Source organism: Balaenoptera acutorostrata, chromosome 13 (genome assembly GCF_949987535.1).
Source record: "Balaenoptera acutorostrata chromosome 13, mBalAcu1.1, whole genome shotgun sequence".
NCBI classification, from domain to species: Eukaryota; Metazoa; Chordata; class Mammalia; order Artiodactyla; family Balaenopteridae; genus Balaenoptera; species Balaenoptera acutorostrata.
This window is the reverse complement of record NC_080076.1, coordinates 16,795,350-16,821,261: the sequence shown is the minus strand read 5'-3', so window position 1 is coordinate 16,821,261 and position 25,912 is coordinate 16,795,350. Positions and strand designations below refer to the sequence as shown.

General features: G+C 37.9%; 1 protein-coding gene across 2 annotated transcripts in view; it reads left to right on the top strand.

The window, feature by feature from the left end:
• Positions 1 to 25,912, top strand: part of MALT1 (MALT1 paracaspase) — a 63,962-nt gene that overhangs the window by 24,327 nt on the left and 13,723 nt on the right. Inside the window, exons 4-13 of one of the 2 annotated variants that reach the window (XM_057526834.1) lie at positions 1,103 to 1,262; positions 2,724 to 2,902; positions 3,326 to 3,422; positions 4,017 to 4,049; positions 7,221 to 7,247; positions 9,005 to 9,037; positions 14,332 to 14,535; positions 22,315 to 22,492; positions 23,689 to 23,763; positions 24,091 to 24,218. In XM_057526834.1, coding sequence (XP_057382817.1) covers positions 1,103 to 1,262; positions 2,724 to 2,902; positions 3,326 to 3,422; positions 4,017 to 4,049; positions 7,221 to 7,247; positions 9,005 to 9,037; positions 14,332 to 14,535; positions 22,315 to 22,492; positions 23,689 to 23,763; positions 24,091 to 24,218 — 1,114 coding nt within the window. The remainder of the gene's footprint in view (positions 1 to 1,102; positions 1,263 to 2,723; positions 2,903 to 3,325; positions 3,423 to 4,016; positions 4,050 to 7,220; positions 7,248 to 9,004; positions 9,038 to 14,331; positions 14,536 to 22,314; positions 22,493 to 23,688; positions 23,764 to 24,090; positions 24,219 to 25,912) is intronic. The other variant, XM_057526835.1, reaches the window with a different exon arrangement.

Sequence of the window (25,912 nt, the reverse complement as noted above, 5' to 3'; positions counted from 1 at the left end):
TGGGGTTCTGAGTGGTTAGGATCGCCATGCAACCCAAGCCCAAGTAACCTTTGTTAGGAAGACATGCTTTCCATTTTAACAGGAGGGAAGAGAGTTACAAATAAGCACAGACTAAAGTCAATGGCTGAGAGAAGTGGGATTGCAGGAGGTTTGAGGAGAGAGAAAGTACACAGGAATAGCCTAGTAGGAAAGCAAACTTAGTAGGTTCACGTGGTAGGATGGTCAGGCAGTGCTAAGGCAGCCTCCATCCCAGTTGTCAGATCTTCAGCAAAATGCTCTCGCTCTGGTGCAGGTTCCGAGAGGAGAGAGAGCCGAATTCACTTGGTTGGTGTTTGGAGAGGGAGAGCTTGTTAAAGTACTTTGCAAGGGAGCCAATATATAACGAGGCACTTGACAAAGCCCTTTGACAATATGCCGGAGTTGGGTGGTGCTGATAAATTGATGGGAGCAGCTAAGGTGAAAGAAAACTTAACGTGGTGACCAGAGCCCAGGAGTAAAAGCTTGGGAAACCCTTGCATGGACCTTCCTTCCCATCACTGATAGGCTTTCCATAGCCCTTCTCCACCCAGACCTTGAAAGAAGCGTATTGGTTACGGCATCTATCCTCTGATAGAATTTTGCAGATGAGAAAACCGGGTCTTGAGGTAAAATAACTTGCTCATATACTGACAGCTAATTTGATCAGAACAGAAATTAACAGCCAGGCCTAACTTTCTGTGATCCCTTCACTCCATCATGGGTTGGTCATGTTGTATGACTTCTTAGCTCGCAAATGTTACAATTCTAGATTCTTTAGATACTAATGATCAAACCATTTTAAATGACAGATTAGATACTTTTCTATTAGTGAGTTTGGGGAAGATGTAAGGGAGAGAGCTTAACTCTCTTGTTAACAGATTTGTAGAAGACTGATTTTCTAAGACTTCAGTCCCAAGTTACTCAAAATGTTGTTGTTTTTTAAGTAACAGATATTTTAGAACTTGGGGGAAAAAAGATATACTTTTCAAAGTTCCAAGAACATCATACATTTTGCACAGCACATTTTTATAAGGTGTGTTTTGACGAGTCATTCATTTTTATCCTCTCATTGATTCTTTCACAGATTCCAAACGGAAATGCATCAGAACTTATTTTTAACACAGTGCATATAAAAGATGCAGGCTTTTATGTCTGTCGAGTTAATAATAATTTCACCTTCGAATTTAGCCAGTGGTCACAGCTGGATGTTTGTGATGTCACAGAAGTAACAGAAAGCTTCCAGAGTAAGTGATAAAGTAACTTGAATGCTGGGATGGGAATTGCCTTTTTTAAATTTTATTTTAAATGTTTACTTTTAAATAAATAATTTCAAAGTATCAAAGATAGTACTCACATATGTACTTCACCCAATATAATGTCACCAATCGATAATATTTTATCTGATGTGCTTTGATTATTTTTCTGGTTGGATGGATAGATAGACAAGACAGACATGCAGATGTCTTGGGCTGACATGACCTTTCTCAGTCTGGCCCTACTGCTGACCTCTTCAAACTTGCCACCTTTCATGGGTCTGAATGTTGTGGTCTCTGGTTTTGGAGGAGAAGAGAAATCTAATGCTGTCTTGCTCACTTTTCAGTTGCTTTCTATACTTTTTCTCCCAAACTATTGTATTACTTCTAAAAAATTGTGTCGTGGAATAAAGACTATCTATAGAGTTGATGTAGGCATGACAGGGCATATAGTGCATCATTTGCTGCAGTGAGGCATTTCATCCAACTGGTTTTCTACTCTTTTGCCATCCATCTTTTTAGTCCAATAACTAGTATTGATCAAGGAAAAAACCCAGTGTACTCTAAAGAGTAGCCATCAGGTATTATTTTTTCACACACACAGTCAAGAACCAGATTTGTCATTTTTGCCAGACAAAAAGAATGAGGGAAACAGACTTTTTGTTGCCAATTTGTCTGTCTTCCATTCTTCTCTCAATTTAGCTTTTCCTACACCCAAATAAAGTCTCTAGAAATAGTCATGATTAATTGAGTGATTTATGTTTTCCTAGAATATTTCTGTGCATGTAATTAACTTTAATATGTTTATAAATGGAATCTTATTCATTCAACAAATATTATTGATCACCTGCAATGTGCTAGACACTGAGTTTCATTGTTACTGGATCACATTGACAAGCCTTCTGTCCTCAAGGCCCTTAGAGAGTAACAGATGAGCGTTCAATAGATAACGCTTAACCCATCCATATTTATTCAGTGCTAATAACAAAACTCCTAATTTTAAGAAGGCAAGTTAAATGAAACAGCAGGACGTAGAGCTTTCTGTTTTGAACAGAAACATCACTCAAGATGTTTATGTCCTTTGCTCCCACCGAAAAGACTCTGTGGCCAAACACATTTAGAAACCACTTAAACTATTTTCCCCTCTTAAATACACAATGCATACTAACACTTTGAAAACTGAGAAGTCCTGCCATAAAGATATCTGTTTAACTTTGTTTAACCCAGAATGTTCTAAACTTATTTTGTCTATAGCATCCTTTTATCCACAGAACATCTCTTAATATTTCTAGATGGGCTACAGTTTTATGAAACATCATTTAGGAGATGCTATTGAAGATTGTAAAAAAAAAAAAAAAGATGGATGAACTTGAAAACATTTTTTTAATTAAAAAAATTATTTGAACCTAGAGATTTTATTTATGTTCAGTGATATTTTTCTTTTAATTTAAGGAAGTTTGGATGGCGTCTCTGACTCTAAGTTGCAAATCTGTATTGAACCAAAGTCCCAAAAGCTGATGCCTGGCAGCACGTTGATCCTACAGTGTGTTGCCGTTGGAAGCCCCATTCCTCACTACCAGTGGTTCAGAAATGAATCACCATTAACACATGAGACAAAAAAGCTATACATGGTAGGAAGTTGGCCTTGGGGATATCTGGGGGGGTTAATATGTAAAATAAACAGGATAATTGAAAATTGCAGTGAATATTAAAATTCATATTCTTTGGGGTGTTTTAATGTTTTCAGTATTTTTTCAAGTTCTTTATTATCTAATATTAATTGATTCTTATATTTGCAAGAGGGCTAGAACGCCAGCCCACACGTAAGTGCTTGTATGAAAAATGTCAAACAGTGTTGCATCAGACTCACCACTGTTAGATTCATTGTATTATTTGCTTGCTAATGTATTGACCTAATGAATGGAGATAATCTAGGAATGTCTGAAACGTTAGGATTTGTAGGTTTAAAAAAAAAAAAAAAACGCAAAATAACTTTCTCCAAGCCACTTAAATTAAAATTGAGGAAATGTGTGCATGTTCTGATATTGACACAGGTGCCTTATGTGGATTTGGAGCATCAAGGAACCTATTGGTGTCGTGTGTATAATGATCGAGACAGTCAAAACAGCAAGAAAGTAGAAGTCATCGTAGGTAAGCAGTATCGCTCAGTATTCTGACAAATGGAGCCATATAAAATGAAGTGTTTGAACAGCGGAAATTCTGTTCACCCATTGAATTTAATGGTATGTTAAACAAAATAACTGCTGATGCTTAAGTAGAAATTTGAGAGCATACATACTAAACTAATCAGGATTCACATACAAAGGGCAGAAAGAACTGTTAAAAAGCCTATTTTATTGAGATCTTTTTCATAATTTTTTTAGTTTTATAGTTTATGTTAAACATTTATGGCAAAAATGTATTCCTTAAAGCTTTAGCTAAAAAAAAAAAAAAACCTTGATTTAGGGGAAAAAGATTTTTAATAAACCATTTTTTCAAAAACAATCACAGGCATATAAAGAAATGAATGATTATTAATCAACAATCCCTCTATGAAGTGCATAATTTGGGGGTGTGTTCTAGTTAAGCTTAGTGCATTTAGTTATGTTGTCAGTAGGAGAAGATATTGATGCATATGTTGGTTTGTCAACATATTTCTATGCTATTTATCTCTGTTTGCTTGATGGCTGCCCTTCCTAAGATCATGAATTACAATATATTCACATTTGTTTTCTCTGAAACAAGGAAGAACAGATGAGGCAGTGGAGTGCACTGAAGGTAGTGTAATCCTTTGGTTTGAAACCAAATATCCTGCATGCTGGTTCCTCTTGGGATTGGTGGAGTGCCCTGGTTTACTGAGTGCAGTGATGGAAAAAATACTAGCTATAAGAAAAATATTTGATAGAAGGATACTGTATCTTAGTCTTTGAGGGTTAATAAATTGCCAGAGACACTATTAAACTGACATTAATTAAAACAACTAATTTTTAATTGATTTTCTATTGCATATAAAAATAAAGTTCCTGGGACTTCCCTGGCGGTCCAGTGGTTAAGACTCTGTGCTTCCACTGCAGGGGGTGTAGGTTCGATCCCTGGTGGGGGAACTAAGATGCCATATGCCGCATGGTGCGGCCAAAAAATAAAAAAAAATAAAGCTCCTGTACAACACCATATGAATAGTGAACAGTTGTAATTAATTCTTAATGTTAATTATCTTCATAAAATTTGTAAAAATACATGGCTATACTGTCATGGATAGTTTAAATTATTTTATCTATCCTTTAGCCATAGTAAGATGCCTCTCAAATGCAAATGTAATTTCTATAACAGTTTCAGGACAGGAGATTTATTGTTTAACGCATGCTTTAGCAAATATTAAATATCCTGTTTTAATATAAAATTTATAAGATCCATTTTTTGAAGCTACAAGGCTGAAGATTATATATCATGGTAAAAGTGACGTGGTAGATTAAAGAGAACTGAAAGTTATTTTAACATAAACTTTTACCTTGTTTTAATTAACCAAAGCCTTGCACCTAAGTTGTAATGAGTAAATTTTAAAACTTAAGTTACCTTCCCCTAGTGTGATGTCACATTGTTTTGCAAAATTAGGTTTGTGGATAGCAAAGTATTTTTTCAATTTCTGCCTCTTTATTATAAACCCTTAGGCTCTACTTGAGCAAAGTAAAAAAATAATGTTAAATCTTACGTTTCCTGGTTTTCCTGTCCTTCATACTGCTATAGTGTCACTTTGAAATACTATAATTACTGTTTTCATCCCAATCATAGTTGCGGACAGGAATTCTCTAGCATAAAGCAGTTCTAATCCTGTGGTCTATGGGCCCTACATGAGGGAATCTATGTAAAGAAATCCTAACCAAACTCTTCTTCCTTCTCCTTTTTCACCTAACTGCATGATTTTTAAAACCTCCTAACATTGGAGACCTCTAAGAATAAACATAAACTAGCATTGCTGTTCAGCTTCTGGGTAATGCATGTATATTACCACCTTGCTGCTTCTTTACCTGCAAGATTCTTCTTATAATTTTTGCAGTGGCAAACACACTATTAAATAATAATTTTCAGATAAATCTGTTCCAAACACAGATGAAAACCCAACTATGAAACTGCTCCAAAAATTTCAGATGGAAAAATTAGATCCAACTCTTCTTTCTAAAAAAGTCTGCAAAGTTGAGGCATTTTATAGTTGGTGGAGTGGCACATGTTAACAATGTCCCAATATACCATATCTTTTTTTACCTGTAGAACATGATGTGATCTTTTTTATGTGCTTTGTTAAAGATACTTGATCAGGAGAAGGGGTAGGGGGTTGAATAGGTGGAGCTCAGGGGAATTTTTTAGGGCAGTGAAAATATTCTATATGGCAGCTGTAGTGGTAAATACATATATGCAGGTTTTAAATCATTTAGGAGGTCAGAGGAGGGGGATCCCAGGATGGAACACAGAATATGACAAAAGAATCTAAACCTATTGCAAGTGTATGAAGCAACCTCGCTGACTATGGGATGGAAGAACAGGTGCTAACCTAAGTACCTGGGAATGAGTGAACACAGAAGGCAGAAGAAATTGTACATAACCCTGTACTCTAGCTGATACCACTCTGTAGTTGATTTTATATCATAGAAGTTACTGCATAATATTTTATGAATAGTATAGCATTTATAATTTATTGTGAATGTTAATTTTTATTTTCACACAATTTGTAAAGGAAAAATAGATGGCTATAATGTCATAGGTATTTGCTTAGATGATTTTCCTTCTGTTAGCCAGGCTCTACAGGCTAACAATTCTGAAACCACTATACCTGCAAAAACACATTCCACCAGTGTAACCAGGAGAAAAACATCAGACGTATCCCGATTCACAGACATTCTACAAAATACCTCACCGGTAATCCTCAAAACTGTCAGGGTTATCAAAAACAAGGAAAGTCTGAGAAACTGTCACAACAAAGAGGAACCCAAGGAGACACAAGTAAATGTGATGTGGTGTCCCGAATGGGGTCCTGGAACAAAAAAGAACATTAATGGTTCATTAATTGTGACAAATACGCCTTACTAACAACAGATGTTAAAAATAGGGAAACTAGGTATGGGTGTATGTAGAAACTCTGTAGTATCTTCACGATAGTTCTGTAAATCTTGAACTGTTCTAAAATTAAAAGTTTATTCTCAAAAATATCATTGGAGGGGCTTCCCTGGTGGCGCAGTGGTTGAGAATCTGCCTGCTAATGCAGGGGACACGGGTTCGAGCCCTGGTCTGGGAAGATCCCACATGCCACGGAGCAGCTGGGCCCGTGAGCCACAACTACTGAGCCTGCGCGTCTGGAGCCTGTGCCCCGCAACGGGAGGGGCCGCGATAGTGAAAGGCCCGCGCACCGCGATGAAGAGCGGTCCCCGCACCGCGATGAAGAGTGGCCCCCACTTGCCGTAACCAGAGAAAGCCCTCGCACGAACCGAAGACCCAACACAGCCAAAAATAAATAAATAAAGTAGCTATTAAAAAATATATATATATATCATTGGAGGTTTTTAATTAGTTTCATGAAGTGTATAGTTGAGGCCATAGACAAACCTGTCTCTTGATTGTTTTCGTCCAATAATTGGGCAGAATATCTAAAACTTTGATCAAATTAAGAATGAGTCTATTTAGCTTTTTGTCATTTAATGAAAGTAGTAATAGCTCAGGAGTCCTAACTGATGTCCACAACAACATTCTCTCCTCTTCACAATTTGCATGACTTCTCCTTTATGGCATTTTAAAAGTTCTAACCTGATAAGACATTATAACACGATTCAACAGTGCAAAAATCAACTTCTTTTGTCAGTCTTACTATCTGTGCTAAATTGGCAGATTATTTAAAGGTTATTTAAATCTATTTAAATTATTTAAAGATTATTTAATCTATTTTCTCTTATTTTATTTTAGATGAATTAAATAATCTCGGGCATCCCGGTGAGTAATACAAACATTAAAACGTTAGCTTTAGATATTTAGTTATTGAATACAGTAACTTAAAGATACTGTAGATATTCTCTATCATTGTGAATAACTCTGTATCATAAAAAGGCAGTCAAATGGGGAGATGCATGCTCTTTCATTTGAAAGACAAGAAGCAGCCTTTGAAAGAGTGACAGGCGTAACATCTCTGAACTCATCAGACCCCCGGGTCCTTGTTCAAAGCTGCTCAGTCATTGAACACATCTGAACTAGTTGGGTGGGTGTCTGTAACTGAAGTAAGATGATTGTTAGTGCTATACAGACGAGTAGTTAGTCGTTGACCATTAAGAGACTGACAGTGGGCAGGAGTATTTCTCTTTCTTTGGCCAGTTTTAATCAGAACAGATTTCTGAACAAGTTAAGCTAAAGGGAAGCCTTACCTGAGATGAAAGGCGTAGTAATAGTGAGGACTCCATAAAGACCGAGGACATCAGTCCAGGCTGTGGGCATTCTGAAAGGCACTGATGGAACCCGTGACTATATCTGAAAATAAAACCTCACAGGAGTACGATAAGAAGGTAGTTATATTTATCAGTTAATATATGTAGAGATCCCTCTTATTTCTTGACACGTTATTTCTCATAGTTTTAGCACCATGACTAGTTTGCTTAGTTTTGTGCCCATATTTTGTTAATAAACATCTGTTCTTGTGAGTGATGATTGGGCTGTGCTGGTTACACACAAGCCAGTGAGACAAACCAGAATGCCACTGTTACCCGCATGTCATTCCTGCCGTGCCAGCCTCGAGCTCCGGGAAGCCCCTGTGAGACTTGCTTCAAGCACCCGAAACTAAGTGCTGTTGGAGAGCCACCCTCGTCTTGTAGCTAGTCGCTTCTCTTGATCTGGTTAGAAACCCCTTTTCCTAAATTGGTCTGTTATTTCATGCCCTTCAATGAACATTATGAAAAGCTATTTCAGGAAACCTTTTGCAAACCAGCACCACTAAGCTTCTAAAATTTTCCTGACCTCCTTTTTCATTATATCGTTACTCCTCAAGAATTAGAAACACCAAAAAATTTAGTTAAAAAGAATTTAATATATTTTTAGTGGACTCTCGTAGCATATCTATTATTAAAAATGCAAACACCCTGTCTATAGTAAGAGACACATGACTGACTGGACTCCATCTTTCCCTGCATCTCCTTCCTGCATGGTCCTTGAGAGTGGCAGGTATTTCATTTTATGTAGAGTTGATGGCAAAGAGTGTGACCATGGAATGAGATTTCCTAGCTTGAAAACATTGGGCAAGTGGCTCAGTCTTTCTCTGCCTCAGATTCCTTATTTGTATAATGGAGGTAATAATAGTACATACCTCATAAGGTGAGGTTATTTAAATCAGTTACGTTTACAGCACATACAGCAGTCCCACGCCATCGTTCAGTAGATGTTAACTGTTGCTGCCGCTGCTCATTGCCACCACCAACCATTTTCAGATTGTAACTTCTACCTAACATGTTACAGGGTATCACCCCCAGCCGTGGTAACCAGTTCCCAGAGACATTCTCCCGCCCGATTCCAACTCTTGTCCATCTAGGTACATGTTTTTAATCAAGAACCTGAAAACCTTAAAAATCATAAATTAGCTGTTAGAAACCACATTCTGCCCTTCAGTGCTGCTGATGTGATTGTTCATTGTTCCCGTATCTCTCTAACCCCAAAGATGTATCATGGATAACAGCTCCTTATCTTTTTGCATTTTTATCTTTCTATAGATAATAAAGAGCAAACAGTTGACCAACCTTTGGGTGAGTAGAGCTTTAAAATGCGTAATCAAAATATAATTGTAGCATGTAACTCTTTTATGGGGATCATGAAGGGATTTGAGACTTTTTAAATGGACAACTTTTATAAATATTTGAATAACATCGAAACCAAATGTGTTATTTTGGATATTTATAAAAGAAATTATAGAATAGGAGACTTTAAAAGATTGTGAATTCAGTTTCAGGGACCAGATCAGCTTCTGTGGAGTGATTTCTGTGTTTGGCAATGTGCAAACAAATATACATATAAACAATAAGAAACATGTATAGGTCACATAAAAGTGAGTAATACTATATCTTGGTGGAGTTAGAGGTTAGGAAAGCACCAGAGAGGCTGCAATAGCAGCTCTACATGTTGAGCTATCCCTTCCAGATAGAGGGAATGTGAAATCCTAAGTAAACTTCGTAGAGAAAGAAAACAGGGTGCCCGTTGTATTTGGGGAGTTGCAGGTAACAAACGATTCTCTAGAACATGAAGAGAAGGAGCCTAGAGAAGCAGGATGAGACCAGGGTCTTTTTGTAGTTGCCCCATTTCTCAGACAAGCCATTGGAAGGAAACTTGATAGAGGGGTGAGATTTGTCCCTCTGAAAGGCCAGTCTAGTATCAGTGTAGAAAATAAACTGGAGGGAGACATTGTTTAGGTTAGGAGAACAATTGAGACTGTTGCAATGATCTAGATAAGAAATAATGAGAATCTAAACCAGGGGTAGTACCAAGACAATGCAGAAGAAGACAGAACAAATTCAGAAGACCTTGAGGTGATGGAATCAGTAAGCTGTTTTCATCACCTCACTATAAGGTATAAAAAGTACAGAGGAATCACCATGCCTGCTCAAATTCTTGCTGGACCACTAGGCAGGTGGTAATACAGCCCACTGAGTTAGAGAATACAGAATCAAAAGCAAGATTCAAAGGATAGATGACCCTCATTTTGGGACCTAACCGGTTTGAGGTATTTGTGTCACGTCTAGGCGGAGATACACAGCAGGCAGTTGTGCACGTGGATCTGGAACTCTAAGGAGAGGCCAGGCTCGGAGATACAGTCATGAGCGTCGTCAGCATAGAGGTGGAGGCTGACACCGTGAAGGGCAGCATAACATGGGATTGCTCAGCCCGTGGAGAAAAGGGCACTGACTGGGGAAGGGGGGTGGCCCACACAGTGTTTAACAATTAGAATCAGTTGTCACTGATCAGATAGCATATATAAATTCAGGTTTCTAGATTCTCCTGAAAATGGTAGATTTTTGAGTGAGAGCTGTCAGTTGTGGTTAAATAGTGGCTGTCCCTGTAAAAGGGCATGTGCCCCTGTTTTCCTGTCATGTAATATTCTCAGTCTACTTCACTCTCTCCCTCTCTCTCCTCCCCTCCTTCCCCACATGGTCTCACCAGGTAGTTAAATTTCTTTACATGGTGGCCGAATCTCCAAACCGGAAACTCTCCAGACTTAAGGTTGAGACCCAGAACTGGCAGAGGGTCACACTACATTATGCTCAGAGAGAACCACAGGGCAGCCCAGATTTGGAGCCGGGGGCAGGGGCCAGGGTGAGGGTGACCACACTGCTTAAAGACAAGGAAGCCATGGTTCCGCAGGGGCTGTCTCTTACCACAGCTGGAAAGGCAGCCTGGATTAGAATATGACTGGTTTTGTCTAAGGAACTTGGACTTTATTTTGTAGGACATAGAAATTAAAAGACCTGATGCATGAAACCAACAAGGACTGTATATCACCCAGTCAAAGTTGATGTTAATACTCAATCGCTGATAGATGGCCAAAGGTTTTTTTATTTAAACACTTATGTAGCACTTAATATGTACCAGGTCCCTTTCCAGTTGCTTATGAATATTAACTCATTTTGGATGAGATGAGTAACACTATTAGAATAATTAGACATGAAATTAATGATGTAACTTGTACCAGTTTTTAAAGAATACATTTCATTAAACTTTGGAAGACGTCTCGGATCATGTAGTTAAAATCTCTTCCTGAAGTTGTTTTATTCTGTTGCTTAATCAACTGGTGTTTGTGTTTCCTTTTTCCAGTGAATGGTTTGTGTTCAAGAAGTTGTGGGTGGCTCTTACAGTAAATGTTTTTCTACAGAAAATTTCTTCCATTTATTTTATCACTTGAAAACCATCATAAGTCGCTTATATAGTTGCTATTTTGAAGTTTTCTTTGATTCCTCACTCTTATCTCCTCAACTTCAAATTTTACTGTTTCTTTCTCTGTCATAGCTCTAAAGTCTGACTTTTCCTTTCCCTTTCTACAACCAATTCCTGGAATGAGACTTGTCATCTCTCATTTCGACCACTGCAGTCTGCTTCTCTATTCTAAATCCACCCCAGTTCACCTATCGTTCAGGAACTGTTTTGCAAGTAGAGTGGGCAAGGTAAGTTCCCTACCCATCATCTTTATTACCATCAAACTCAAAATGCTCCCAGACAGTTTAGGAACTAGCTGTTAAAAATTATCCTTGGGGAAAAGTTTTTGAAGAGTTATTGTCAATTATTGATACACACATTTTAAGCCCCACAGTTCTCAAATTGCTGAACCCTTGCATTCTTTTTTTTTTCCTTTTAATTAATTAGTTTATTTATTTATTTGTTTTTGGCTGTGTTGGGTCTTCGTTGCTGTACGCGGGCTTTTCTCTAGTTGTGGCGAGCAGGGGGTACTCTTCGTTGCGGTGTGCGGGCTTCTTCTTGTCATGGCTTCTCTTGTTGCGGAGCACAGGCTCTAGGCGCGCAGGCTTCAGTAGTTGTGGCATGTGGGCTCAGCAGTTGTGTGGCTTGTGGGCTCTTGAGCTCAGGCTCAGTAGTTGTGGCACACGGGCTTAGTTGCTCCGCGGCATGTGGGATCTTCCCGGGCCAGGGCTCGAACCCGTGTCCCTTGTATTGGCAGGCGGATTCTTAACCACTGTGCCACCAGAGAAGCCCTGAACCCTTGCATTCTATAAATGACACCAAATGTTCCTTCCAAACAGATAACAAAACTAGTGAATAAAGAATCGATCTTAGCAGAAACAGCCTGTACGGTTAGTTTGACAACTGTTCCCCCCACCAAAAACCCCGGAGATGTTTTTCTGTTACATACCTTATAATTGTTTTCTGCCAACAGAAAATTTAAATCTAATATATAACCTAAACTATCATAATATCCCCCCACGAAACCCACGATGCTTTGCATACACTTTACTACTTGAATCACATTGGGAACCCCATGATTTGGACTGTAATGATGTCAGCCAACGACCACACATTCTCCACCTCCTCTCACTTAGGAGCAGATTGAACTGAGTCCATCAGTGTATTGAGATTGGCTCTGAACTCTGATAGGGTTGATGGGCTCAGAAAAAAATGCTCTGAAATTTTTCTGTGGATTAGCCAGCTAAAGTGTTCCTATATAGTGGGTAAATTGGTGTAAGAGTACATTTCTAGTTTATTTAAGAAGAAACTTAAAAAAAAAAAAAAAGGAAATACAAGTGATCATGTTTTATACTGCCTCCTAATTGAAATCCATCCTGAGTATTCTCAACTTTTTTTTATTGAGTTTTAAAACTAAAGGCAGTTTAGTAGAGGCTTTATGTCTCAATTTACTTATTTATTAAGTAGTCTTGAAAATTGGCCTTTTCTTTGGAATAGAAGAAGAGATTATCATTTGTACAGGACTTGAAGTGACTTTTATTGAGTTAGAAATGTGGCTTAAGTATCATTTCAGTTTTTTCAAAAATGTGTATACTCATAAGAATAGGCAGTTAGCAAGAAATCTCTGAAAATGTGAATGTAGAACAAAGATACCATGACAAGGGGAATTCCCTGGCCGTCCAGCGGTTAGGACTCGACGCTTTCACTGCCGAGGGCCCGGGTTCAATCCCTGGTTGCACAAGCCATGCAGCGAGGCCAAAGAAGAAAAAAAAAAGATACCATGACAGAAGTATTGAGGATTTTCACAAAGTGGGGTATTCTGCCACTTTGAGAGAGTCACATTCTTTTAGTTGGTGCTAGTTTTTCTCCAGACCTTGTTTAACCCTAGACTTAGGTGCTCTGTGGAAAGAGAAGAAATTCCACCAAAGAGATTTTTGGTGACATTTAATCATCTTAACAATTTGAAGCATCTGAAATTAGATTACATATTGTAGCCATCAAGTCAGCAGTGTGATTATTTGTGCCTGTTTCAATTGCATAGGAGTGGTATCCATATTAATTTATAAATAAGCTACTTGGCAGCACTTTGTGACAAAGGCTGGTCGCCAAGTCCTGGCCAGCGTCAGGCTGGGACTGCCACGTGCTCCTGTTACACCTTCTCTGCTGCTCTCTGGTGTCTCCATCATGGATTTAGACCGTAACGTGTTGCACACACCCCACTGCCAGCCCTCGAGAAAAACATCATGACAGGTTCCTGTGGTCCTGGCACAGTCTCAAGTCTTTAACCTTTAACCCCACCCGCGACTAGCAGAAGTACAATTCTGAAGACCTCTTATGCCCTAAGCTATGCTCAGCCTTCCACAACTCTTTTGGACAAGCTATATACCAGATAAAGCCAGCTGGTACTTTTAAAGGCACGGGTGTGGATCTTTTTGCCCCTTACAAACAGAACAACTTTTTGTATGAGACCACATCTTTGAGCAAAGCCTCAGTTCACTAAGGTCACAGATTAAACTGCTAAGATATTCATACAAAAAGTCTTCATGCAGCCCTGAGGTAGCCGCCTCTCACCCAAACAGGAAATTTTTTTTCAAGAAGCTAATGGGAGACAGTACATCAACTGCAAATTTAAAAATACAGTGTTTGTTAAACTCCTGCTTTTCCCTCCTCTTTGGTATTTCCCCTTACCTGCTCTGATGGGAAATCTTCCTGTCCCTCTTTTTGGTATTTCTTTTGTTTCTAGCCTGTTCCATTGTCAGCAAAAGAGAACCTAATTTGATGGGAACCCAATTCCAAACATTCTTTGTTTAAATTTGCTCTAAAAGTCTATATTGAATATTCTTTCCTTCTGTTGTCAATCAGTAAAAGTATTACTTTAATATTAGTTACTGTTATGCTTCATATACAGCTAATATCCTTTGCCTGGTTCTCAAAAGCATCATTTAATTTCAGGTGTTTGATTCATCAGCCTCTGTATTCCTCAGTAGAGTTTATTGGTCTGCTATGTAAAGTGATCACTCTAAAATGAAGTTAAATAATGAAATCTTATTGGTAAAGCATTTTATTAGGTTTTATTTTAACTTTTATATCCTCCTTTAAATTTCTCCCCCTCCCCCCCCTTTTTTTTTTTAAATAGCAAAGGACAAGGTTGCTCTTCTGATAGGAAATATGAATTACTGGGAGCACCCCAAGCTTAAAGCTCCTTTGGTGGATGTGTATGAATTGACCAACTTGTTAAGACAGCTAGATTTCAAAGTCGTTTCACTGCTGGATCTTACTGAATATGAGATGCGTAACGCCGTGGACGAATTTTTACTGCTTTTAGACAAAGGAGTCTATGGTAAGATATATATCATCTTTGCTTTTATAATTATCCACTATTTTTCTTGTATAAGTTAGGTTAAGAGTTAAAAAACAGAGAAAGGCATGGTAAATGGATTGTTGAAAAGTTTTACTCTTGTAATAAAAGATGGATTTTGATCTTCATTCCATAGTTCCATATGACTAATTAGCTTGATGTCTTTACTTTCATGTGTCAAAACAATGTTGTTCTTATTAGAATTCTTACCTATCTTACGTGATTTTGTTTTATTGACTACGAGAGCTACAGTATAGTAAAGTTCAATGACCAAATAGCAAATTGTATATTCATATATGTAAAATATTACTGTGTGTGTGTGTGTGTGTGTGTGTGTGTGTGTGCGCGTGTGTGTTTAGAGTACAAAATGCTGTAACCGAATGAACATTTCACGTTGGTTTCCTTTTTCTAACTATTGCATAGTATTTTCAGGTCTTTTAGTGGGAAGTACAGTAGAATTTAACAAGAAAATGTTGGTGAGTGAGACATATGAAAACAATCAGTAAACTAAAGTTTTATGCAGATACAGTTAAAGATGGACCTCCACAAAAATTCTAACAGTAAATTTTTAATGGTTTTTCTCATTCTTTTAAATATGTTAAGAACACTACATATATGTCAGTGATTCTTTAAAGAGAGAATATGCTGTCAGTAGTAAGCAATTTCTTTGGTAATTTCGTTCTTTTAGTGGACATAACCACAAGCGTGGAATGGCCAAATGTTGTGCTGTGAGCCATGTTTCTCAGAGTTATTCTCACCACGATGTTGTGTAATAACATTCAACTGCCAGGAAAGTGACATTTCCAGGCCTGTTGTCAGGATGCCACCGATAAACAAAGCGTCGATTTGGCTTCTGTATCTTTCCAATTATTTTACTTCAATAATTTCTAAATTTAGCCTTTTTACTTCTAATTAGATTCATATGATGAGGCAAGCTTGGTACAATTGCTAAAGGTTCTCAAAGTAGAATTTTTAATGGAAGAAAAAAAATTTTTCAAGATTTAACACATTACTGTATATGGGATGAGGGAAAGTCTTAAAATCGTACTAAATAAGTTTTAAATGAGTTTCTTCTTAAGTAATAAGGATTACAGTTGTTAGGCAAGTGAATCAACAAATTAAATCTCTCAGATTTGGGAATTCAACTATTATGCTGACGTTTTAATAACATAATCTTGTTTATGAGCATATAAAGTGATGAATCTGGGTGAATCCCTTCACTTTTCTTATGAAAATATGGTAGAACATACAATACTAATGTGCCTTTGTGGTAGTTGGTTTATATTTTTAGTCTCTAATAAGGTGGTTGGTTGATTATTTTTATATTACATAATTTATCTCCATTTTTAAGTGCATAGATGGCTTAAACAGGAAAAGGCTTCTAAAACTTCCCCAAAAGTAAGGAGGTAGAAGGAAAAAATATTTACCAATTTAGGTTTTGGGATTGGTGAAGTATTTTAAGAGTGAGGGAATCATATGAAGAATTATGTACTTGATTATTTATTCTCATTTCTTATTGACATTATCACCTTGGCTTTAAGTCCTTTGTTTGGCTTTTTAAATCAAAACTTGTAATTGCCCCTGCAAGCTTGAGAACCAGAAATATTTAAAGTTGTGGCAAGAAGAGTTCAGCTTATGCTGAAGCTTTGCCCCAGTATGAAAACCTCAACTTGGAATATGGAATAAATAGGTATATTAAAGCAAAATGCCAGCTTAAGAAAGCCAGAAAAGATGTTTAAATACTACTGATTCATGTCTTAACAGGGTGGCTGCATTATATTTTGAAGTATTGTGAATATCCCAAACATCAGACACATCTACTTTCAATGTAAGTGTGGTAGAGGCCTGAGGACGTAGGCATTCCCCTGGACTGTGCCCTGTGTCCAGCTGACAGCCCCGGGGGCCCAGGAGTACTTCGGGGCTAGGGGAGGCCGAGGCAGAGTCATAGGCATTTCACATTAGATGTGGGAAACACAGGCATTCAAGTTTATGCCCTTTTGTATTATAGTGCCCTTGGGTTCGTGAGAGAAATAAAAATTAACAGAAAATAAGTAACTCAATTTTTAAACATATATAAACATTAAAAACACAATCTAAGAACAGGAATAACTGACTTAAATACTACATGTCCTTCATGTCCTTGAAGATAAATAAGGATAAAGATTTCAGTTGTATAGATAAACTAGGATGGAGAGTAACTACATATTTGGCTTGATATCCACCCTACCTAACACCTTTTTACATTCATCACTTGCTGAGGCTGAGATGTGCTTTGACAGAAAACAAGACTAAAGGAGTCCCCTAGAGTCTGTCATACAGAGTGAAGTAAGTCAGAAAGAGAAAAACAAATACCGTATGCTAACACGTATATCGGGAATCTAAAAAAAAAAAAAAGAGAGAATGGTTCTGACAAACCTAGGGGCAGGACAGGAATAAAGACGCAGATGTAGAGAATGGACTTGAGGATACGGGGAGGGGGAAGGGTAAGCTGGGACGAAGTGAGAGAGTGGCATGGACATATATACACTACCAAACGTAAAATAGATAGCTAGTGGGAAGCAGCTGCATAGCACAGGGAAATCAGCTCAGTGCTTTGTGACCACCTAGAGGGGCGGGATACGGAAGGTGGGAGGGAGGGAGATGCAAGAGGGAGGGGATATGGGGATATATGTATATGTATAGCTGATTCACTTTGTTATAAAGCAGAAACTAACACACCATTGTAAAGCAATTATACTCCAATAAAGATGTTTTAAAAAATAAATAAATAAAATACAATGCTAATGTCAAACCTGAAAAAAAAAAAAAAAAGATTAACGGAGTCTGGTCAGAATAAGACCAAAGCCTCTTCACTCTAGAGGAATCATTCACGTCAGTGTAGCTCATTGGTTAAGCAACTGACCTGAGAGTAACCAACCCCAGGCTCAGCGCTCTGGCTTTTCTGCTTCCTAGCTGTGTGACTATGAGCAAGTTATTTCACTTTTCTAAGCCAAAAAGGACTTATAAAATGGATAGACTAAATTAATGAAGTTGTTACAGAATAAGTAAGATAAAATAATCATCCCTGTGTCTGGCACACTAAAAGCGCTCAAAATACTGTAGCTATTGTTGTCATAATTTCCTGAATTCAGATTTTCCTTCACCGATAGATGGGGGATTTGGACAACATTCCACTTCAGGCCTCAATAGAGAAACCCAGCTTTCATCTGTTATTATGTATTACAGTTCAGTCTAAGGTTTCATTTGAAAAAAAAGAAGGGGTTTTTAAAGTGATAGTGTGGTGAAGTGATGAAAACCAGCACACCAACATTTTATATTTTCTGAGAGTAAAGTTAACTAGAAAGCCAGCAGTAGATTATAAAGAGACAGTATAACATAGCGCAGCAGTTACACTGGCTGGCATCCCACTTCCGAGTCTATCACTTATTAGTCAGTGTGAATGTGGGTGAGCTATTAAACCTCCCGGTGTCTCAGCTTTTACATCTGTAAGAGGGGGATGATAACATTGGCTACCTTATTATGGGATATGTGTTGTGAGGATTATGAGATAATAAAAGTAAAGGGCTTTCTTCCAACAGTGCCTGGCGTGTAGTAAGAGCTATGTAGGTCGACGGCGGCAGCGGTGGTGGTCATGGTGGTGCACGTTCTAATCAGAGCCCCGTGCCAGGTGCACTGCAGGCTCAACTCAAGTGGGAAAACCTTCCATTTAAACAATTATTTTCTCTCTAGACAAAAATGAATATCTGTGACAGACTATATTCTTAGAAATCATATTCCCAAGAAATAAAATTCCCAAAAGATCTAATTTATAAGATTGTATTTTTAACCACATTGAATTCTTTGACATTTTAAAAGAGATCTGTTTTGTCCTTCTATCCTTGAGTAACGAGGGTGGTTAATTAAATGTACAAGTAGTACTAGAGATGGAATTTTTAAAATACAGTGATTTGGTCTAGTTATTTAACATAAAAATGCTTAATCTCCAGTATAACTTCTATGTAGACTTTGATACAAAATTCTTATTACACTTTTCATGAATTATTCTGCAGTGGAGAAAAGGTATTTTGTTGTCAGTGCCTTAATATCCATGATCGCGGAGCTGGGCATACAGCTCTGAAACATTGGACCACACACTTAGCTTTTCCTGGATGATGGAGGCTAAACCTTCCCTTGAAGTTGCTTCTTCTCCAAGTCAAGTCTTGCTTGAGCCAGAATGTGTTAAGTGATACAATGGGAGCAATACCCATGCTTTCTGGTTGGCTGTCTCTTAATGATATCAGTTGTAGAAATGGTACCATTTCCACTGAAAGTCAGACTCCTTCTAGAAAGGTCTCCAGATCTACCTCTGCCCTGACCAGTTTGCATTGTTAATTTAATGCAGTCAAGAAGTAATTACTGAGTTCCTGTTATGTCCCTAGCCCAGATAAGGAGTATGCTGGGTGTTGAGGGAGATACAGAAAATAAAGAACATGATCTATACTCCAAGAAAATTATGGGACTTCCCTGGTGGTCCAGTGGTTAAGACTCCGAGCTTCCACTGCGGGGGGGGTGTGGGTTTGATCCCTGGTGGGAGAACTGAGATCCCACATGCTGCGTGGCCCGACCAAAAAAAGGAAAGAAAATTATAAGTCCCTTAATATAATGGGAGAGGGAGAAGACTGTAAATGGAATCCAAACACCTATCAGCTACATGATTTTAAACAAATAGTTTAATCTTTTAAAATTCGATTTCCTCACCTATTAAATAGGTCATTTAAAGATTGTTATATGGGTTTAAATCAGATCATGTATATGAAGGTGCTTTGAAAACCATGAAAATGCTACGCAAATATAAAATTCCTGTTTTTATTACGATTACTTTTATCAGAGAAACTATATCTACGTAGAACCGTAAAATGTCAATAAAGCAAATACTGTATATGACTTTAAGTGTCAAGAGTGCTGCTGTAGGATTTCCCAGCAGGGTGAGGCTGAAGTGTGTTAGAAAATTAGAGACCAGGTGATAAGTTGCTGAGCGTTCTGAACCTGAGATAAGCCTGGAGCCTTGGTGAAGATTTGGGTAGATGGAAAGGAGATCGTGACCTGAGCAGGGTCATGGAGGTTACAAATAAGCATGTCTTGCTCTGGAAGCAGGAAAGAGAGAGCAGAGTCAGATTTCGAATACCTGACAGAGTATAAATTTTACTCTTTTAAAGTATACAATTCAGTGGTTTTTAGTATATGCACAAAGTTGTGCAGTCACCTAATTCCAGAACATTTTCATCACCCCCCAAAAAAACCCCATATCCATTAGCGGTCACACCTCAATCTCCATACCCCAAACTCCTGGCAACAACAAATCAACTTTCTGTCTCTGGATTTGTTTATTGAGGACATTTCATATAAATGGAATCGCTCCATGTGCGTCCTTTTGTGTCTGGCTTCTTTCACTTAGCACAGTGTAGTTAAGGTTCTTCTGTGGTAGCGTTACTTTTATGGCTAATGAGTCATCCATTGTGTGGATATAGAACATTTTATTTGTCCATTCATCAACAGATTGGCATTTAGGTGTTTTCCAGTTTTTGGATATTATGAATAGCGCTGCTATGAACATTCGTGTGCATATTCTTGTGTGGACACTTGTTTTCAGTTCTCCTGGATATTTGCCTTGGTGTGGAATTGCTGGGTCATATAATTCTGAGTTTTGTTTTTTTGACGAACTGCCTAACTCCAAAGTGCCTGCACTATTGTATATTCCTGCCGGAAATAAACGAGGTTTCCCATTTCTCTACATCCTTGTCAGCATTTGTTACTGCCTTTTTGATTATAGCCATGCTAATAAGTGTGAGATGGTATCTCATTGTTTTGTTTTGCATGGTTAATGATGTTGGGCGTCTTTTCATGTGCTTATTTGCCATTTGTATATTGTCTTTGGAGAAATGTTTATTCAAATCCTTTGCCCGTTTTAAAATTGGGTTGTCTTTTTATTGTTGAATTGAAGAGGTCTTTATATATTCTGGATACAAAGTGTCCTTATAGATATAGGATTTGTCCTTACAAATATATATGTCCTTATAGACAGATAAGTATTTTCTCCCATTCTGTGGGCTGTCTTTTCACTTACTTGATCTTCACGGCTTAGTGAATTAAACCCACTCCCTTTGTCGTGATTTTCAAAATGCTATCTGTGCACTCTTACTTTCATTTCCAGTGATCATTTAATTCCTTGCCAGGCTAGTCTCCTTTCCATTAGCTGTCATTCCAGGCCCAAGCTTTGTTTCTGTGCATCCTGCCTGTAACGCACCTTGCTTTCTCTCTGCCTTTCCAGATCGTACCCTTTCTCTCAAGACCGTCCGTTATTGCTTCACCTTACACTGATATTCCTCTCTGCACTTTATTCATTTCATACAGGGTTGCCCTCCTCACATGATATATGGTATTTAATTAGATGCTGACTTTTCTTTAACTAATAACATGAGCATGCCTGAATGAATTGCAAGCCCCTCAGGGCCAGGAACTGTCTTCATTTCTTTTTCATTGTCCTCACTGCCTACATGATAATAATCAGGGCTCACTTGAGGTAGAATAAACCCACACTGAATATATGGGTGTGCCCATTTTGTCCTTTTTTACCCAAAGTGATACATATGAAAGACCCATTTTTCTCATTTAAATAGGAGTTCAAGAAAAGTAGGCAACCTGGATCCTGCTCTCTAGGGCCAAAGGAAGCAAGTTTTCTTGGCCGTTTAAAGCCACATTCTTGCTAGGGGTTAGGGCTGCAACTACAAAGAGTTAGGGAACAAAAAAAAAGCTATCTAAATGCCTTTTACTGTTCACTAAGGAAGCACATAGTGATATTTTTGTTGTTGCTGTTTTTGGTTTGGTTTTGTTTTTACAACCAAAACAAACTTCTCTTCAAGAAGATGTTTAGAGTTGTTTGGTACAGTTTTTATCGTATCATTTCTCAGTAAAAAGAAAATGACTCATCTTTTTGGGGGGGGGGGTTGGGGGGGTGCCTCACTGCACAGCTTGCGGGATCTTATTTCCCCCGATCTGAAGCCACGCCCCCTGCAGTGGAAGCGCAGTCTTAACCACTGGACCACCAGGGAAGTCCCATGACTCATCTATTGAACACTAAAACTAACCCAAATTTTAGATCATTTAATTCGACAGACCATAGGTGGAACATAAATGATATTTATATCTCATAACGAAAATAAATAACAATCCATAAAATGAGCTTTCTCTGCTTAGAAAAAGCTACATTTATATTTTTATAACTCTTACTAATATTGTAAGGAAATGCTATGGAATTTCATATACTTGACACTGCAGTGGCTGTTCATCTGAGTTGTGTTTATTCCTTCATCCATTAAATACTATACTCCGGCTGTGTGCCAGGAATGCACAGATAAATGTAAGAGTGCCCTGCCCTGAAGAAGTTTCTGGTTTCACAGAGGAGACAGATGAGTCAGCAAAGAAGTCCTTAGCCTTTTTGTGTATTTTAACATCATGAGATAAAACTGCATTCCATATGATACCATTGGTTACAGATGTATTACCTTTATGAATTAAAGTACACTTCTGGATAGCATCTTGATGTTGGTTGAAAATTCAGTACTTAAATGAAGACTGTTGTCAAAATAACTTAATACAAATTCAGTTAACACTGAGTTGTGTTTATAGTTGCACATCTCTTAAATAAGCATGCATTAACGTCTTTTTTTTCTTAAAGAGCGCTACATGTTCAGAGTGCAATTTCTCTTTTTTCTTGCTTTTCAGGATTATTATATTATGCAGGACACGGTTATGAAAACTTCGGGAACAGCTTTATGGTCCCTGTTGATGCACCAAATCCATATAGGTCTGAAAATTGCCTGTGTGTACAAAATATACTGAAATTGATGCAAGAAAAAGAAACCGGACTCAATGTGTTCCTGTTGGACATGTGCAGGAAAAGGTAAACTGTCCATTCTTTATATACTGAAGCTTGTTGGTCAGTTAAATATCAACCTTGACAAGTTAAATCTAAAGGCAAACCTGTGCATGGTAGGAATCACTTAAGTTTGTGACTTTTAGGTTATAGACTGAAACTGATGAAGAAGAAAACTAGAGGAAAATATATTTTCTGTGTGTGTTTTACTTTTTCCTGTCTGCTCTAGAACAAAAGTGAAGAACAAAAGGGCATGGGTATTGTCTCATAATAGAAAAGATACAGGGACTTCCCTGGTGGCGCAGTGGTTAAGAATCCGCCTGCCAGTGCAGGGGACACGGGTTCCAGCCCTGGTCCGGGAAGATCCCACATGCCACGGAGCAACTAAGCCCGTGCACCACAACTACTGAGCCTGCGCTCTAGAGCCCGCAAGGCACAACTACTGAGCCTGCGCTCTAGAGCCCGCAAGGCATAACTACTGAGCCTGCGTGCTACAACTACGGAAGCCCCCGTGCCTAAAGCCCGTGCTCCGCAACAAGAGAAGCCACCGCAATGAGAAGCCCACGCACCGCAACGAAGAGTAGCTCCCGCTTGCCACCAACTAGAGAAAGCACGAGTGCAGCAACGAAGACCCAACGCAGCCAAAAATAAATAATATAAATAAAAATTAAAATTAAAGAAAAAAGAAAGAAAACATACAGCTCTTCAGCCTGCCTGTAGAACGTTTCTAACAATCCCTGCAGCTGTTCCTCCAGGAATTAGCAGAGACACCATGCGTGGAGTGAGGGCCTCTAGGTAGTCGTGGTATTGCAGACAGAGAAAGTTTAACTGAAGCAGATGTTTGAAGATTTGGATCCCATTTGTCTGCCATTGTGTTACTAAGGAGCGGAGCCAATGATGATTCTACTCAGATTTAGTGTTTTGCTTGCTCAGCTTCTACCAATCAAAATCCAATGCCCGAATTCAAATGTAACTCCAGTTTTAAAGCTAACAAGAAAAAAGGTGTGAGGCTCTGCCGTCTCAATAGTTTAGGAGCCCTGGATTACTTTTGGTAAATATGTAGCTAATAAGATAAAGGAATTTGAACCTATAATTTTAAGTTATGGGTGATAGTATCATGTTTATTATTTATGTTTTTTTAAGAATGCTGTTTTAACTTTTCATATTTATATCTGTCCTTCTCCTCTCCTTTTTTTTTTTTTCCTCTCCTACCTTTTAAATAGAAATGACTACGATGATACCATCCCAATCTTGGATGCACTAAAAGTCACTGCCAATATTGTGTTTGGATATGCCACGTAAGAAACTTTTATGTTTATGTTGAGGATTCCTTCATTCTTTGATGACTTCTTTTTGATGGTAGACTAGAAGCCTAGAAATATCCATAGCCATCTAGGCATAAATTTGCCTCTATATTCTTGATAGAAATTTTTAAGTAATTGACTTTAGCACTTCATAGCTTGGCATCTTCTTTTTACTAAGCACCAAAGCATTTAATTCTTGCTTAAAGATGAACTCTTTAATTGGGATGCCATGTGAGAGGCAGGGGAGTGCTTGAGGCTCATCAGTTTTTGCAGAAGCCTCATGCGGCAAGTGTTTGCTTTTTTAAAAATGTCTTTTTTCAGGTGTCAAGGAGCAGAAGCCTTTGAAATACAGCATTCTGGGTTGGCAAATGGAATCTTCATGAAATTTTTAAAAGATAGATTATTAGAAGAAAAGAAAATAACTGTGTTACTGGATGAAGTTGCAGAAGGTAAAATAAAAACTAAAGAGAAAGCTACTCAGGGTTCTCTGTTGGGTCATTATTTTATTCCTATTGTTACTGTGCGGATCTGGAATTAGTATTTATCTTATAAGACAATTTTTTTTATACAATGTTCACAGTATAATGTTTTTTATAGAATGTTCACAGCTACATGCATCTGTGCAGTATTACTTGAACTACAAGTCTGACCCCAGACATGGTTGTGAAATAAGTGAAGTTTAATCCTCAGAGCTCTTTACCTTGTTTCTATACTTAGTGCCTGATGCTACCCAGGCTGCTTATTTGCACAAAAAAAAAAAAAAAAAATTGTCTAATGAGCATCCTCTTTCAGGATCAGACAGATAAACTTTACAGAAATGCTGAGACCCTATGGGGAAAAGCTGGGTTCTTTTTTTTTTTTTTTTTTCTTGATGAACTTAGTAGTTTTAAAATTCTGCTTTAAGGACAGGATCCTAGAGGTCTAACACCATGTCTTCCATTCCCTTCTGTTGCTTCCTTCCCTGCCTGGCATAATGCTGTGCTCGTGTCAGGTGCTGAATAAGCACATGTGACAGCCGTAGATTGACATGTGTTTTTTGAAATGCCATTTTACAAGTCATATCAGAAAGAAGGCAGTTCTTTTGCAAACTGGCTCACTAGCAAATGGAGTTTCATGGATGTTCCAAAGATGGCAGCTTGAGTGTATGGTATCTGAGTGTTTCACGACCTGCTGTTAATCACATTCGTTTATTTTCATGTTTTTGTCGGTGTAGATCCTTTAGCTGGATCACTTAACTACTTTCCCCTTTAATGTAGACAGTCAGAGCTTTGGCCCTCCTTCTTCAACCAAAGAAGTTCTGCTTTTATCTGTTTTACATATTATGTGGGCTTCTATTTAAGTTCTCATTTGAAGACAAAGTTCTGGTGCTTAAAAAAAAAAAAGCCTTTGGAGTATGTCATTTATTTTCAAAGTGAGATCTGTGAAGGTGCTTCAGAGACTCTAAAATGTTTTATTCTAATTTTAGTCTTTAAGATATATTAACTATCTTAAAACATGGTAAAAAGCACCAGTTCACCCACATATGATATATACTTTGTTGTTATGGCAATGAATGGCATCCCAGTATGTGCTATGAGTTTATATTTGAACTTCTGGATTATATTTTTATTTTATTATATATTTGAACTTTGGATCTTCTGGATAACTTAAAAATATTCAGAAAAAAAGTAAGTATTCAAAGATCATAGACCAAATAGCTAAGGCAGAAAAACTACCTTTCCAGTTTCAATTGTGTACCAGTGCAACAAAATATGAAATAAGCTGATTGCTGTTACAAGGCTCTAGTTGTCAATCTGTGACGCCAGATTTTGATTTTTGTACTCCAGACATAATTATTGTTAAGTTGCTTGAAATTGCAAAATAAATTCTTTCCTATCTAGTTTTGGCAGTGTGGCATTTAAGGGACCCAAAAACCATCTTACTATATAAAACTCCAAGACCTGCTAGAAAAAAATATTTAATTAGTATTTAATTTTTAATGATGTAAGTCCCTTAGAACATACTTTTGACAGTTTTTATTGTGAAATTAGTTGTTCAACATGAATCTCAGACCTTGACAGTAATCTACATCCAACTATATGTTCCCTCTCTCTTTCCTTGCCCCCCTTACATGCTAACCATCATTCTAAATCTTGTTTATCAT